Here is a 14439-nt window from a genome sequence, read left to right on the forward strand (position 1 = left end):
TCTGTCTCGATAAGATACTTAGTTGTATACAGATATAAAAAAAACCCTTTGCTAACTATTAAAACTTTGTGTGTGATGGTAATTGACGATAAAAATACTAGCTTCATACTGAAGGCCAGCTGCAACAGAATCAGGTGCTACTTCTTTTTCTCAGTGAACGCAGTGAAAATTGTAACCCTGCATGAGTCTAACCCAAAAAAGTAAAACATGGGGAAACACAAGAGCAAAGGTCAGTTGGAAGAAAGCTTTGCTTGGCATCAGGTAGCTAAAAGATACCTTTACATTCACAGCACCTGAGATCTTACCCTAATATACAGAAATTTTTCTTGCAGAAGAACTAGATTATAGAGCACAGCTTTTTTTTTTTCTTAAATGTATCTTAGAAAACTGAATGATGAAATATTCTGTTGAAATAAACACACTTCCATTTCACCCCTTGCTATACTAGAGGTAAGCTGTTTTAATAGGAACACTAGATATTTCTCCCAGTCATACCCTCAATTCTTTAAGTCCAGTATCTTTGGTCTTGCCCTGGCAAGTACCTCATTTAAGGAGTACCTGCTTCTATGGAAAAACAAACACCATACTTTTGGGTTTTTGTTTTGTTTTGTTTTGTTTTTTGCTTTACAGAAAAATGTTTCTTTGCATTGTAAAACAGTGCTTTCTGTTCTTCTCAAAATGAGGGAATGAAAGTTACCTGCCATGGTCCTTACAGCAGTGCCACTCCAGCACTCCCACACACCTTCTGCCTTTGCTCAGTTTTCCCCACTTGTCTGAGGGAAAGTCATAAAAACAGATGCTCTGCAGAACCTACTTTCATACCAGCATCTCCTTTTCATGAAGGTGGTGAGGTGCAAATTTCAAAAGAAACCTGTTTTTGTGGTGGCTCACTGATGGCACACTGGTTTGTGGATTCTCTGATATCTAATACAAGACAACCTGACATTCCCGCACACTGAATAATTAAGTGAACGCAAGATCAATCCATCAGAAGCCGATCTTCATTCATTGTGGAGCTCACATGCCTTCTGGTGCTCACTTTTCTTTTTACCAGAGAACTTCACAATAAAGAACTATGCCAACTTTGTTTCTTTTGGAATATTATTTCTAAAGCAACAAACGTGTTTTGCCTTTAGAGACAAAAGGCAACATCCTTGGCCTCAAGCACCTATATACCATGGATGGCTCAAAATCACAATGTACTTCTCATCTGGTATTTATTTTTCATAATATAGCAAGAGTTAGTTTGATCTTTTTTACACACAGAGGTATTCATTCTATCTCTAAGGATGGAAAAGACACTTCTTTCTAACGTAGGTGTACTCACAGACAAACAGGAATCTTGAACTTCATAGAGAATCATCACAGAATATAAAAAAATGATTAAAAACATGACAAATTACATGTATCTCTTCTAAAGAGGAAAAAACATGCTAAAAAGAAATATTCTTTTCTTCCCCACACCCAGTTTTGAAAGCTACCTACTAGCTAATACAAAAATGGATGCCACTTCAGATCACAACCCCTTCCATTTCTTACAGACTATTTTTTTCCTGAGACACTTTGGTTCAGTAGTGCCACTGAAAGTAGAAAAACCAGTGTAATAGAATTTAATTCTTGTGCTATTCTAGATACCACTGCCAGAGTGACTTTAAATTGCTTTTGAACGAACTAGAAAGTTCAAGTTAATTGAACACAAGGACTCACGTAGCAAATTATCTTACTACTAATGGTATGGAAGAAAGAAGCCTGATTAGTAAACCCTGCTGGATACCGGCAATGTGAGAAGTTGAGAGATGCCAGAACTAAATCAGAGAGGTGAAGATCAATAGTTCTTTAATCGATGGTGCATTACAGTGGGATTTATTCTGCTGAAAACAGCAGGGGCAGATAAATTCCCCACTGAGATTAATTACTGGGAAGGGTGGATGCAAACAGAGGAGTGCAGTTATCTTTGTGACAACTGTAAGTGGCAAGAAGAACACCAGTGGGAGTACAGAGCTATTGCCTGAGTCTCTGCTCATGACCAATGACACCCTCATCAAATTCCCAGCACCTCTTAGTTCCTTAGAAGAAACTGCCTTGAAGCCTGTGTATTTCTACAAACACAAATACTGTAAACAAAAAGCAGGGACACAATTTTTTGGCTTTGTTTTTAAACTGATGGGTTGTTACAGCTTTTGGGTTCATAAAAATTCTGTATTATGGAGACAAAAGCACCAATGTGTACCGCTAAAGAATGACAGCTTTATGCACAAAGACGCTGATCACATTCACAGCACCTATTTAAGTCTAGGGGTTGTCAGAGCTGCTCTGGGGCTCTGTCTATTGGGGCTATCCATGTAATCCATCACTACCATTATAGCCTTTGGTGCTAAACATTATAGTTCCCACAAACTAACCATTAATGCATCAAGCACTAGTGCTAAATACTGTAAACTGAGACACTAAGCAGGCTAGGCAGAAGAGAGAAATTACAGAGCATCTCCTGTAACAAAACCGACTTAGAAACAAGTCATAAATTGAAATTACTGTGACTGTGAACTACTTAAGGAATTTACTAACATGAAAAAACAGAGCTAACAGCTTAGCTTGTCAGGGCTTGATTCTTCTGCCAGCTTGAAGGAAAGATATCTAATTGGTCTCACCCCTGACATTTTACATTGACTTACCTTATCAGAAGACAGCAAGATGCAGAGGGTCCAGCAGATATTAAATTTGCTGGACATAATCTGATGGATTTATTTGTTCACTTACTTTGGTTATTACCAGCAACTGTTTGAGAGGTCTCCGTCTTAAACTTTGATCAGATGGCATCAACTTGTCCATTTTATTTCTTGTAGGAAACATTTCAGAAAATATTTTCAACCCTGATGCCATCCCAGCTATGTTGGTCTATTTTCAATGACTCTGAATTCAGGAGCTTTAAGAGAAATTTCTGTTTTGTTTTTTTTCTCTGAATTTTATCAGATACCAACAATCACATCTGTGTGGCAAATCAGAAAAGGTTCTTTATTGAGAAAAATGCAAGTTTAATACAGATATGATATAAATTACAAAAAATGTTTTAAAAATCACCTCTCCAGGATACCCAAATTAATTGAAGGTGGATTCTCAGTGAAGCAAATAAAGTCTTTCCCAGATCATCTCTTATTTTAAAGTAGGTCATAAAAATAGTCCAGGCCTTGTCCCAGTTCCCAGATGGATATTCCAGTGCCCAATTCTTTTGCAAGCTCTAAGCGCAACTGGATAGACTAAGACAAAGACACATAAAGCAATTACCTTTTAGTCAGAGATATTAGACACTCCATGCTGTCATCTCTTCATGCCATTATCAGACATTTTAAAAACATCTATCCTTGAACCAGATACTGAAGAACTTAGCCTGTATTTCAAATACTCTCTGGTTAGCAAGCAATCATTCAGTATGAGACAGTTAATTGCACCAGTTAATTCAATGACCTAATAAAAGATAACCAGCTAGATAGACAAAATGCCATAGAAATAAATCAGATTTATGAACCATGCAAAGGACTATTCTAATTTTGGCTATCATTTCACAATGTACAGAAATTCTAACTCTTCCCAAAAATGTCTCAGGGGTAAAATAAAACTTTATCACCAAAGACAATTAGAACAAGTTGTCAAATACCATCAAGATCTCTTACTTACCCTTGCCTTCTCCCAGGACAAAGTCACAATTTTCATTATTACAATTCTATTTTAAAGAGAGTCTGGGAGATTAGTATTTAAAAGTATCCCTATTTCAGCTCCAGCTATTGATTTAGAGTTAGTTTACCCATTGGTTTACAAGGGAAGCAATGCCATAATTCACGTTCTGCGCTTCTTTCAGTTCAGACAATTAAAATAATTATTTTTCAATCTTTTACTTTCAGGTTTTCTTACTTTGAAGTGCAGCACTGCAATGTTTAAACTTCTCACAGCAGGGATGTGTTTAAAACTCATTTCCATAGAAAACAGAACACAGATCATTAACAGATCCACTGGGCCTAGCGCTCATGACTGCTTTTAACTAATCATGAACAAACCTAAGTTGGAGCAACCTGCCAGTGATTATAACATTAAAAAGGGGAAGAAACACACTTGTCATGGAGTAATAAAATTAAGTGTTCCCCGACCATCTTGATCACATTATGTGAACAACTCTTTTATTTGTGCCAGCATACAAATCTCAAAATACTTCATTACAAGCTTGTTGAAATTGAAAAGAAAACCTGTTTCCATAAATTCACCAACCATCAGTTGAGTATCTGCTAGAGAAGAAGTAACGAAAGAAATGTGCAGGAATGAGTGTTCTTAATCTGGTTAGTACTGACAATAGCAGGGTGAAATCCTTCAACAAGGCAGAAGAGAACATAGCATGACAACATGCAGCACGATCTACCTTTTCTCTGACAGGCTCACAAGGAAACTTTCTAACACTCTAAGACAGGTACTACTAGCAAGAACATAGTTAGATGTGGTAATCAATATCCCATATGTGCTCGTACTTCCACCAGTATTAGATTAATGAAGGGAAATATCCTTGTACTAATGGAGCTTAAGATAACAATCCTGTTCAGAAAAACAGAGCCTTGGATCATTTCACACCAGTTTAACCACAGAAAATGTCTCTGTTCTCTGTAAATATGATATACTTTCACTACAGAAGCAATTCCCTTCCAATATTAAAAGCCAGCAGAGGCTTAACATACTGCCTTTAGCTTAATTTGAGAAAATCTAAAGATAGCTTCGTAGGAACTAAGGCTGCAAGTAATCATTTTATCCTGTATTCTGGTATATTGCAGACTATTGCGTAGACAGAAATTGTACGTCCTGCTAAAGGACTTTAGTAAGGCCAAATGCTTAAGTTTTCAAAACACTAAAATATGTTCCACAGAAACAGAACTGAAGAAAACAGGGTGATATAGGCTGCGAGGGAGAATCAGGATCCTCTTACAGAGGAAGGCAAAAGTTCCCCAAGCTTCCAGCCAACACGACCAGAAGGAAAATTTCTTGTCTCTTGTCTGACAATCAGCATGTCTGTTAGCACATGAACTGTGCATTTGAACAGATCCTCTCAGAGCACTGGTTTGCCCTAGTGTGTCTTATCTCTAGACATGGCTAATCTCCAAAGATCGCAAAACCCCATTATGCATGAGATAGAAAAAACAATCTTCTTGTACAGGCAACTCAGGCTTTGAATCGTAACAACCACATAGGGTAAACTTCTTCCACAAACATTTTCTGAACTGTCTCAATAATACAACAAGTCAAGTAAACATCTCTTTCCTCTTACAGCCCTCTGACATGAAAAAGTGGCACCTACCTTCAGTGTTGGGTAGAAGACAGCATGTTCTCCTCCTTTATTTCTGCAAAACAGGAAAACCAAATAGACACAATAGCTTAATAGATTTCCATAGGATTTTTAGTGAGGTTAAAATTCAAAACGAGTTTTATTCCTTCACACTAAAAGGAAACAAAGACAGTGCTGAAGAAAATGGCCAATTTTATTTTGAAGAAGTTATTGCTATTAAAAATAAGATACGCTAGTGTGTTCAGCACATGAGCATTAATAAGCCCATATCAATGACAGAAACTACTTGCCATTTAGCACCGTGTATCTTTGAGATTTCTCACCCAGTGCTCATTCCACCCTGGAAGCTGAGGCACTCTGCCTCTGAAATAAGACACTTTTGCCATCAACTTCCATTCATTCCATACTTGCACTCTGGCTACTCTGTCTACTGAGGGCAGGGTAGGGCCAAAATCTTCTCTACTTCTCTTCCTTTTCTACTGCAGATAAGAGCTACTCCTGCCCTTTTTCTACTGTAGATACAAACATCTCACAGCACATAAATCCAAAGTGGTGGGGAAAGAAAAGCCATTAAGAGAAGGTACACAAACCACATCTAAAAGTCAAGTATGCAACTGAGTCATTGTCCTGCAGGTATCAGTTACAGGAATATTTGTCAGAAAGGTCCTCCTGACAAAATCATCCTACTTAAATGGGCTTTGAAAACACTAGCAGCTGGAAAGTTAGAAAGTTCAAAACAAGACTGTATAGAGTCAAAGACCTGCTAGAATAGTCTTTGTATAGCAATTGCATCATGCCACAACTACAACAGCAAAAATCCCTGGTTATCTACAGGATTCCTTAAAAGGCTTCACCATGAGGCCTTTCAAAACATCTAAGGAACAAAGCAGTTTCCTAATAACTAACACAAAGTTTGGGAAGAAATCAGGTAACTTTCACGATTAAGATGAAAGTCCCAAACTTCTTTGGGCATCACACTTTGTCCAAGAACTGGTTACAATGAAATGCAATACAGGCAGAGTCAGACAAGATACTTATTTACCCTTTTAAGGAGGACAACTCTTAGAAGAGGTGAAAAGGCTGACAGCGAAAATAGAGGATCCAAGAGAAGATCTCACAACAGAGATGGTTTGAAACTAGATCTAAGTAAACACAATGAGGTATCTTCTTGCAACTGGGTTATAAAACTGTCAGATAGTAAAAGACAGTTGTACCTACTAAATGCGCATCTGAAAAAGATGAAGACATTTGGTTGTCAGATGCAAACTGTGAAAGATTTTCCCCAAATTACTATCGTTCAGGTTAAATTAAATGCTAGCAGTATAAAATATACACACAGGGCAAGCTACACTGGGCACAGATACCAACGCTGCATTTTAAACCCCAAATAATGAGAAGGATGAGTTACAAGTGGTCTCACAGCACCACTTTACCAGTTAGGCTAGGAGGAAATGCAGAGTGCATAGACAGACCAAGTAGGAATTGCTCCTGAAATCTCCCAACTTATGTAAATGCATACTTACCTGTAAAGTGCACTGGGACAAGCACTGACAGACAACACATTTCTGTAACTATTTGTAATAGCCTCTGCCTGCTACATGAAAATCATTAGCTGTGCTTTGCTTAAAGATTCATGATTTGATTTCTCAGCAACTGCAGACATGCAAGATTTCCAGGTGAGATGCTTTACCAGTGAAGCATATTTCAGGCTTCGCTGCCATCCCCATCCAATGCAACTGAACCTTTGCAAACCAAAGTGGTAACTGAAAAAGGGTTCCCTTGAATAACCCTCCCTGGCAGCCGCCTGAACCACTGCAGGTGCACTGAGCCACATGGCTGCCTGCCAAGCACAGCGCAGCAAGTGAAGTTTAGAGTGATTTTCAGATCCAGTGTGCTTTATGCATCAAAAATTCCTCCAGGAAGCCCACAAACAAGAATCTCCAAAGATTGGCTTTCAAAGGCAAATGATATAGCACCACTGACAAGCTATCCCTTTCCCACACATTCAGTTTGCAAGGAGATGTTTAGAAAATGTGTTTCAGAAATTAATCCCAGAAGTATGCCATTCAAACAGAGCCCTCAGATGTACTCTTTCAAGAGCAAGTTTTCATCCGGCAGTCATTGTGTCTCCAATTGGATTGTGCATTAAAGATCAGTAAAACAAAGCTTCTGATTTATTCCTCTTTAGTTAACACAAAAAAACTTGTAATTGTTTGGCACAAAGTAATTTTCAATGGGATACCAAAGGATTAAATATGAAGGAATACAGATCCCAGTCCTTTCATACAAACACAGAAGATAAATTAAAACACTGCTGACCAACAGGTAATTTTTTTTTTTTTTCTGACAAGAAATACACATTGCTGAGAAGTCAGAAGAAAATTACAGGCTGAGAGAAACCTTGAAAATTAAACTAAAAATATAAAGGTAGGACACTTTTACTTTTGGCTTGTTGGGGTTTTTTTTACATTTAAAAATATTAAAACCAAGAAGGTATTTTGGAAGTAACAAAGTAGTTCTGATCTTTTCTTTCTCAAAGCACCATAAAATATGTTTTACTCTTGTTTTCAGTGGTGTGTCTTCACATTAACAATGCATTGAATAATAGTTTTTGTAGAAGTAGTAGGTTTTTGTTTGTATAATTTTACTGTATTTTTGTATATTTGCATACAAAAATAGCAAATTATCCCTGAGGCTTAATAGGATATTGCTGGTTGTTTTTTTTTAAATATCTTTTAAATGGATTTTTCCTAGCATCAGGAATCCTCTTGCCATGTCATGATGAAAAAGGAAGGACAAAGAAAGTTACTACCATTTCCCTTCATGTTCTGAGTCCTTTTAAAAACTTTATCTGGAAGTCACTTGATGTTATTCTCATTACATTTCTCTACAGTTCATTCCATTTAGTGGAAGTCTGTTGCTTGACCAATCTTATCACCAGGACTTGTAAAACCAGGCTCTTGTACCACAGATTTTTCTCAGAACTATTTTTGGCTGAGTTATTGGTAATCACCCAACAGTTCACAGTACTAATCTCATAGCCTCTGATTAACTGACACTCAGCAGATAACTTTGATGGATAACTTCTAAAGATATGACTCATCAGACTTCTCTTCTAAAGATTGTTTTAGCTTATGTTATTTCATTAATCCTTCTCTGATTTACTTCTCTCGCCTGAAGCACTCTTTTATGCTGCAGCTCAGTGTTGACATAGAGATTACAAACAGCAGAATTTCCATTTGCTGAATTCAGTTGCATGCTATAGTTAACTGGCAATTCATTGTGTACTGGGCCATGCCCTGCAGAACAGTAAGTTAATAAATATAACTCACTTTTTGTATTCGAAGTAGTGTTCAGCAATTTGTTCATCCCAGACAATTTTTGGTTTGTGCTCCTTCAAGGTTTCAATGTACCTAGAAATTAAAAACATAGATATGGAATTAACTTTTCTAAAAGGCAGTTATGAAATTACATTGCAGAAATTTCTGAAAAAGCAGTTGTACCATGTTTAGATGTTGAACACTGTATCAAAAATATCTTCTTGCTGAACAATTAATTTCCTCAGCTGCTTTACAATTAGCCATGTTCGCTTTTTTAGGCTTTTATTTTTAAAGTGATGAATTAATTAACATTCCTCAATTGGCAAATCTATAAAGGCACATGAAGGCAGTGCTTCAATATTTCTACAGTCTGATTCCTATACACCAAAGCACAGGAACTGAAGTCATCCCTAAGCTGTACCTAATTGTGTCCTCCAAGGCTAATCAGTGCACTTCTTAATTATAAGCCACTATTATGTGATCAGAAAAGTTCTATAAAAGGGGATTAGTTAATCTTCTAAAAATGAAATTTAAAAAGAGCTTGTTTTCAAGGAAAAGTTACTGCTAAGTAACTGTATGAATTTTCTCCACCACTAGATTCTTGGCATTATTGTCTTGCATGGACTTTTTGAACATGGAATGACCTACCTCACACCTACTTGATGCAAAGTGAGGACAGAATACTACTTGTACCCAAAAAACTGCATAGGGAACAGGTGTGGAATAGTTAGTACGCTCTAAATTCATGTTCTTGGTTAGCTCACAGTATCATCTCAGTGTAGACACAGTGTCTCCTTGTGTCTGCATTTCTGACTGCACAATGGAAATAAAGCTGCTTGCTGCCTCATGTAAGAAGACCAGAAGATGGCAAGCTACTGCCAGTGATAGAGGCCACATGGGTGTCACAGAAAAAAGAGAAGTCTTTATCACATGTTCCTCTGTCTCTTCTGCATCTTTTTAACTGCATCTTTGTGGAGCAAGAAGGCTGAACTTAACTCTGCTGACAACTTTCCTGGCTAAACATCAGAGGGTTTATCTGGCCACAGACCAAGCACCATCAGTTTCTTTTTTCCTTGGAGATTGTATCAGGAATTTGAATTCAAAGTCCCATTATCAGTACTCTATGTTTATCATGATTATATAAAGCTCTCACAGGCAAACACGGTGATCATAAGGTAGCATTAAAATTATTTTTCTGTTTTTGCAAAATCTATCAAAACCATCTCTTCTACAATATGTCTCATTCTTGCAATAATTTCTCTGCTTATGACAGGATTTACATGGAGAAATTTGCCTTTAAGTCACCTTATTTTAAATAAGAAATTTCCATCTCCTACGTAAAAGATGTCATAACTGATTTTCATCAGCCACTATCCTGACTCCGTCAGTGCTGAAATTCCACCTCACTATATACTTCAAAAAAAGAGAAAAAATTTGTATTTCTCAGTATGAAAAAGATTTATTCTCTTCTTCAGTATTATTCTAAATGCAATTACAACATTCAGCATTGCAGGGAATATCTTCTCTCTTTTGCTGTCGCTTGCTCATTCATATACTGGTAAATTGTTGCCTACTCCTAGCAGTTTTAGAAAAGATATTCATTTTGTATTTAAGTCAGATGAACCCGAGCCAGGCATGCTATTTAAGTATCTATATAAGCAAACACATGGTAGCAGCTATTGCAGTCCTCCTCAATATACACATGCCCTGTAACAATGCACCTTTTCAAATAATGCAAGTTAACCTCAGAACCTTTTAAGATATGCAAAATTTTAAGTTGCCTCACTAGAGAAATATGCAAATAGATCTAGTTTTGTATATTTAAAATTTAAGGACAGCTTTTAACACCTTGCCTCATTCCAGAATGGCGACTTCAGTAATGACAGGAGACCACACTCATGTAGAACATGGGACCAAGATGTTACAGCCCAGAAGACAAGAATAACCAGCCAAGACAGCCTGGCATGCAGTTTTATACCTGAACATATGACTTCACATGAGAAATCCTAATTTTGCTTGCTAAAAATCCCAACACAATTAAAGAGTGTTCAACATACATACGAACAAGCTCTAAATGCAACTTGAAGCAATTATTACAGCCTATTATATATAAGGTATATTATTATTTTAAAGCTGTCCAGGCATGCACTGCATTTAATGAGAACCGATCCTGACCAGGCACAGAGAATTTATTTTCCTTTCTCCTGCCTCTAGGCATTTATCACCATGGTATGCAAGAGCAAAGTTCATCTTTGAATCACATCTATGGTGACGAGACTAGTACCAAGCTTGAGTTGGGGAAAAAAGAAATATTAGGCCCAATATAGTCACTACTATCCATTAATTTTTGGGGACCTACTTGAAATGTATTAACTTGGTTCTTACATTGTCTCTATTAAGGACAACAAAAATCCAAAGTACAACATTCAAAACAATAAGCTCCTGTTTACTTCAACTGCAACTGCGTCCTCAACACTTCTGAAAGTCAAGTATTTTCTACAGATAACAAGGTTGCTGTGAAGAGTCTGGAAGAGGTGCAGCAACAAACCACAGCTGTTTCACATAGGCTTTCTACTGCCCTAACCTGGGAACAATCCATTCCCTTCCTGTAGTCATCTGCCCCAGTCACTATTCATTTTCTTGCAGTAAAACTTACAGCAGCTTTATAGGCAACATCTCCCAGATATGCCATATTTCCCATTATCTCTGTGCTATCCTACTATATGCATCGTAAATGGAAGGGTTCCTGTGTAAAACTGCAGTGCCTGTATCACAACATGCTTGCTTGACTCAAACTAATGCTTGACAGGTGCTCTTAACATATTATCTCCTAGCTGAGGCAGTACTTGACTCAACAAATATTGGATACACAGTTATTTAAATAAAAATTAAAAAAAAAAAATGAGAAGAGACATTTTCCATCACACTGAACCAGACAAGCATGGGATATCAGTATGACTGGGGTACCAGAGATCTAGATTCATTTCCAGTTTCTCAAAGAGGAAAAGGGATGGGTAGGGAGCTCATCACAGCCAGCCTTCCTTCTTCCTTCCACCTTTCACCTCACTCTTCTTTTGACTCATATTTATTGCTATTTTTCTCTCCTCTCTTTCTAATTTATCCCTCTTTCTACTGCCACTGTCCAGTTCACATCTACTTTTATACTCCTATCCAGACTAATTTATTTGCTTCCTCGTCTCTCAGCTCTTAACTTACTAGCTTTCTTCTTTTACCAAGCTGCCTGAGCAGTTAAGAGTATGATAAACACTGAAAACTCAGCTTCACTGTCTTGCACAACGTATTTCCTGGGAAGTTTGTGACCATTTGCAGAGAAAGTCATGCTGTTTCTCTGGTCCTAGCCTGAAACGAGGTCAGCACGGATGAAGTATCTGAAGTATCGATGCTAGTCTCTAATGAAGCACCAATGCGGCATGTAAAAATGATAAATTTGCATGGATTATCAGGAATAGTATCAAAAGGCAGATGTCACCTGCATGTCCACCTTGCAAATATTTGTTCTTAAACAGAGAACTGTCATTCTGGCTCATTTAAATAGGCCTTGGTTTAACTTACCCAAAGCAACCTTTTTATTCCCCAGAATGTTCCTGCTTGATAATAGCTAAGCAGCTAAAGTATCAGTTCAGGTGTCACAACTGGGCTTTGAAAGTTTAAAAGTTACAACTTGGTAAAAACATGGCCACATAATACAAAAGTGTTTGGAAAAGATTTTAAGTCTGCCTGCCACCTTTCATACAAGACTTTAAATCCGCACTGTTTTACTGCAATTTACTGCCATACTTCTTGTCAAAAAGGACACTTCTTGGTCTATAGAGACCAACTGTTACTCATACAACTCTGATACTCCTGGTTACAAACCCACTGGGCAGGGTTGGACTAAAACAAGCATTTCCTTCCACAGAATAAATGAGAAGCCAAAATGTACATATTATGGAGTTCCTGTAAAGTCAGTCCTGCCAAAGATGTGTATCTATGAACAACACTAATATGGCTACACCTACGCACTATTGCACTTTGCTGCACATTCAACTAATAAATAAAGGATCCAGAAGAAAGGTTCTCAGGATTTGTGGCTGGTGTTCCTTTTCTAAGAAACTTTTCTTCCAGAACACGAAAAATGGTATGGCACTGGAATATGTTAAGGTAAAACCCATGATCTACAGTTCCCCTGAAGAATGTATTTATCTTCACAGATAATGCTTTTTCACCAAGAATATAAAGAAACATGTCTCTAGTATATCTTTTGCAACAAGAATATACATTCTAGGAAAATATATAGCTTTATATAAAATTTTTAGAATAGGATTTATTTACAAAGGTTAACTTTTTTAATCCTCAGGTGCTTTGCTTTACTAGTCCTGAGTCACTCTTCAACAAAAAAGCTTAGTGAAAAGGAAACCACTACTGAGCATATATCCCATTTTGATGCTCTTTTCTAACACCTTACATTTTCACCTCAGTTCTCACATGAACAAAAGTCTGACTAGAAGCAACAGGTCTCTAATCAGAAGGAAGGATCATTTGCTCCTGCTGCAGCAAACTGTGCTTATCTTCCACTATAGCAAACTTGAGTGCTTCAGTCAAAGGATACAAAATACTATTCAGCTTGAAAATCTATACCACACATTTTCTTTTCAGTCTGCTTCAGTTACAATAGACTTAACTTAGTTATTAAACCCTGAATCTACCAGGAATTGCATCTTCATAACTGACCATCAACAGTGCCTATGCATGGTAACAGATGTTTTGGACTCAACTAGGTAGGGTCCATCTTCCCCCCTATTCAGTGAGCCATATCTCTTAACAAAAGTATGAGAAATCACATAAAAGGCTGTATTCTAAAGCTCAAAAGTTTAAATTTCTGATGCAAAACAAATATACAGAAATACCTCCAAAACAGTTTTCATGGTAGTACTGTTTTTTAAGGACATTCCCTATGTTGGTACATATTTTCCAGACAGTACTGGTCAGTCTCCCCACTGCTCTGTGTACATCAGGACACTGTGTGAAAGGACAAATAGGAATCTTTGAAACAAGATTTTTTCAGCTGGGATATATGTATAAAATCTGTAAGTCAAAATCCCTTTTATTTAATGTTTAATTTCAACTACCATGACACTTCCACATCTTACATGCTTAGGCTTTTCTTCCACTATTTCCTTTTTGGTGGGAAAAAAATGTCAAGAAACAATATAATCTCTAGAGACACTTTTAAACTTTAAATTGAAAAGTTTTAAAAATGAGATTTTTTTTGACCTTCTCTGCTTTTTAGAAGATCATTTCTAAAGAGCAGCTGCAAAATTGCTGCATACACTACAAGCTACCAAATAATTCAACCATGAAACTAACAGTTTTGATAAAGGATGCCTTCAATGGTAATAAATGAAAACACAAAAGGAAGAAAATTTGAAAAAGGAAAAAGATTATATAGAGAGATTTTGAGTTCTCACTCACTTGATCCCTAAAATTGCAGCTTTCAAAAGGTAGAGATGCCTTGCAATTTAACAATCTTTAGATATTAGCCTTTAAAATAGTTTTGTGAGCATGCATAAATTTATGAAAAGCCTAGCTGCAGAGTCACTAATAACATAATATTATATATGTGTGTAGATATATATATGTAGTATTGCATAGTGTGCAGTAATAAAAGTCAGTAATACACTGAACAATGAAGTAAGCTTTCACCACACTGGTCCCATCAGGATCACTTAAGCAACTTTTTACTCATGTCCTCTCAACATTCAATATTCAATAGCACCATATTTACATAATATAAGTATAAAC

The 14439-nt window shown here is 36.9% G+C and overlaps 1 protein-coding gene across 5 annotated transcripts in view; it reads right to left on the bottom strand.

The window, feature by feature from the left end:
• Positions 1-2991: 2991 nt before the first annotated feature.
• The window catches only part of CHID1 (chitinase domain containing 1), a 136738-nt gene continuing 125290 nt past the window's right edge, over positions 2992-14439 (bottom strand). For 4 of the 5 annotated variants that reach the window (XM_069803573.1, XM_069803574.1, XM_069803571.1 and 1 more), the window contains 3 exons: positions 8650-8730; positions 5330-5372; positions 2992-3254 (listed from right to left, as the gene is read on the bottom strand). In XM_069803573.1, coding sequence (XP_069659674.1) covers positions 3156-3254; positions 5330-5372; positions 8650-8730 — 223 coding nt within the window. In that variant the 3' untranslated portion in view covers positions 2992-3155. Of the gene's footprint in view, positions 3255-5329; positions 5373-8649; positions 8731-14439 lie in introns of those variants that run through there. The other variant, XR_011328090.1, reaches the window with a different exon arrangement.

The sequence above is a fragment of the Haliaeetus albicilla genome, chromosome 16, assembly GCF_947461875.1.
Source record: "Haliaeetus albicilla chromosome 16, bHalAlb1.1, whole genome shotgun sequence".
Lineage (NCBI taxonomy): Eukaryota > Metazoa > Chordata > Aves > Accipitriformes > Accipitridae > Haliaeetus > Haliaeetus albicilla.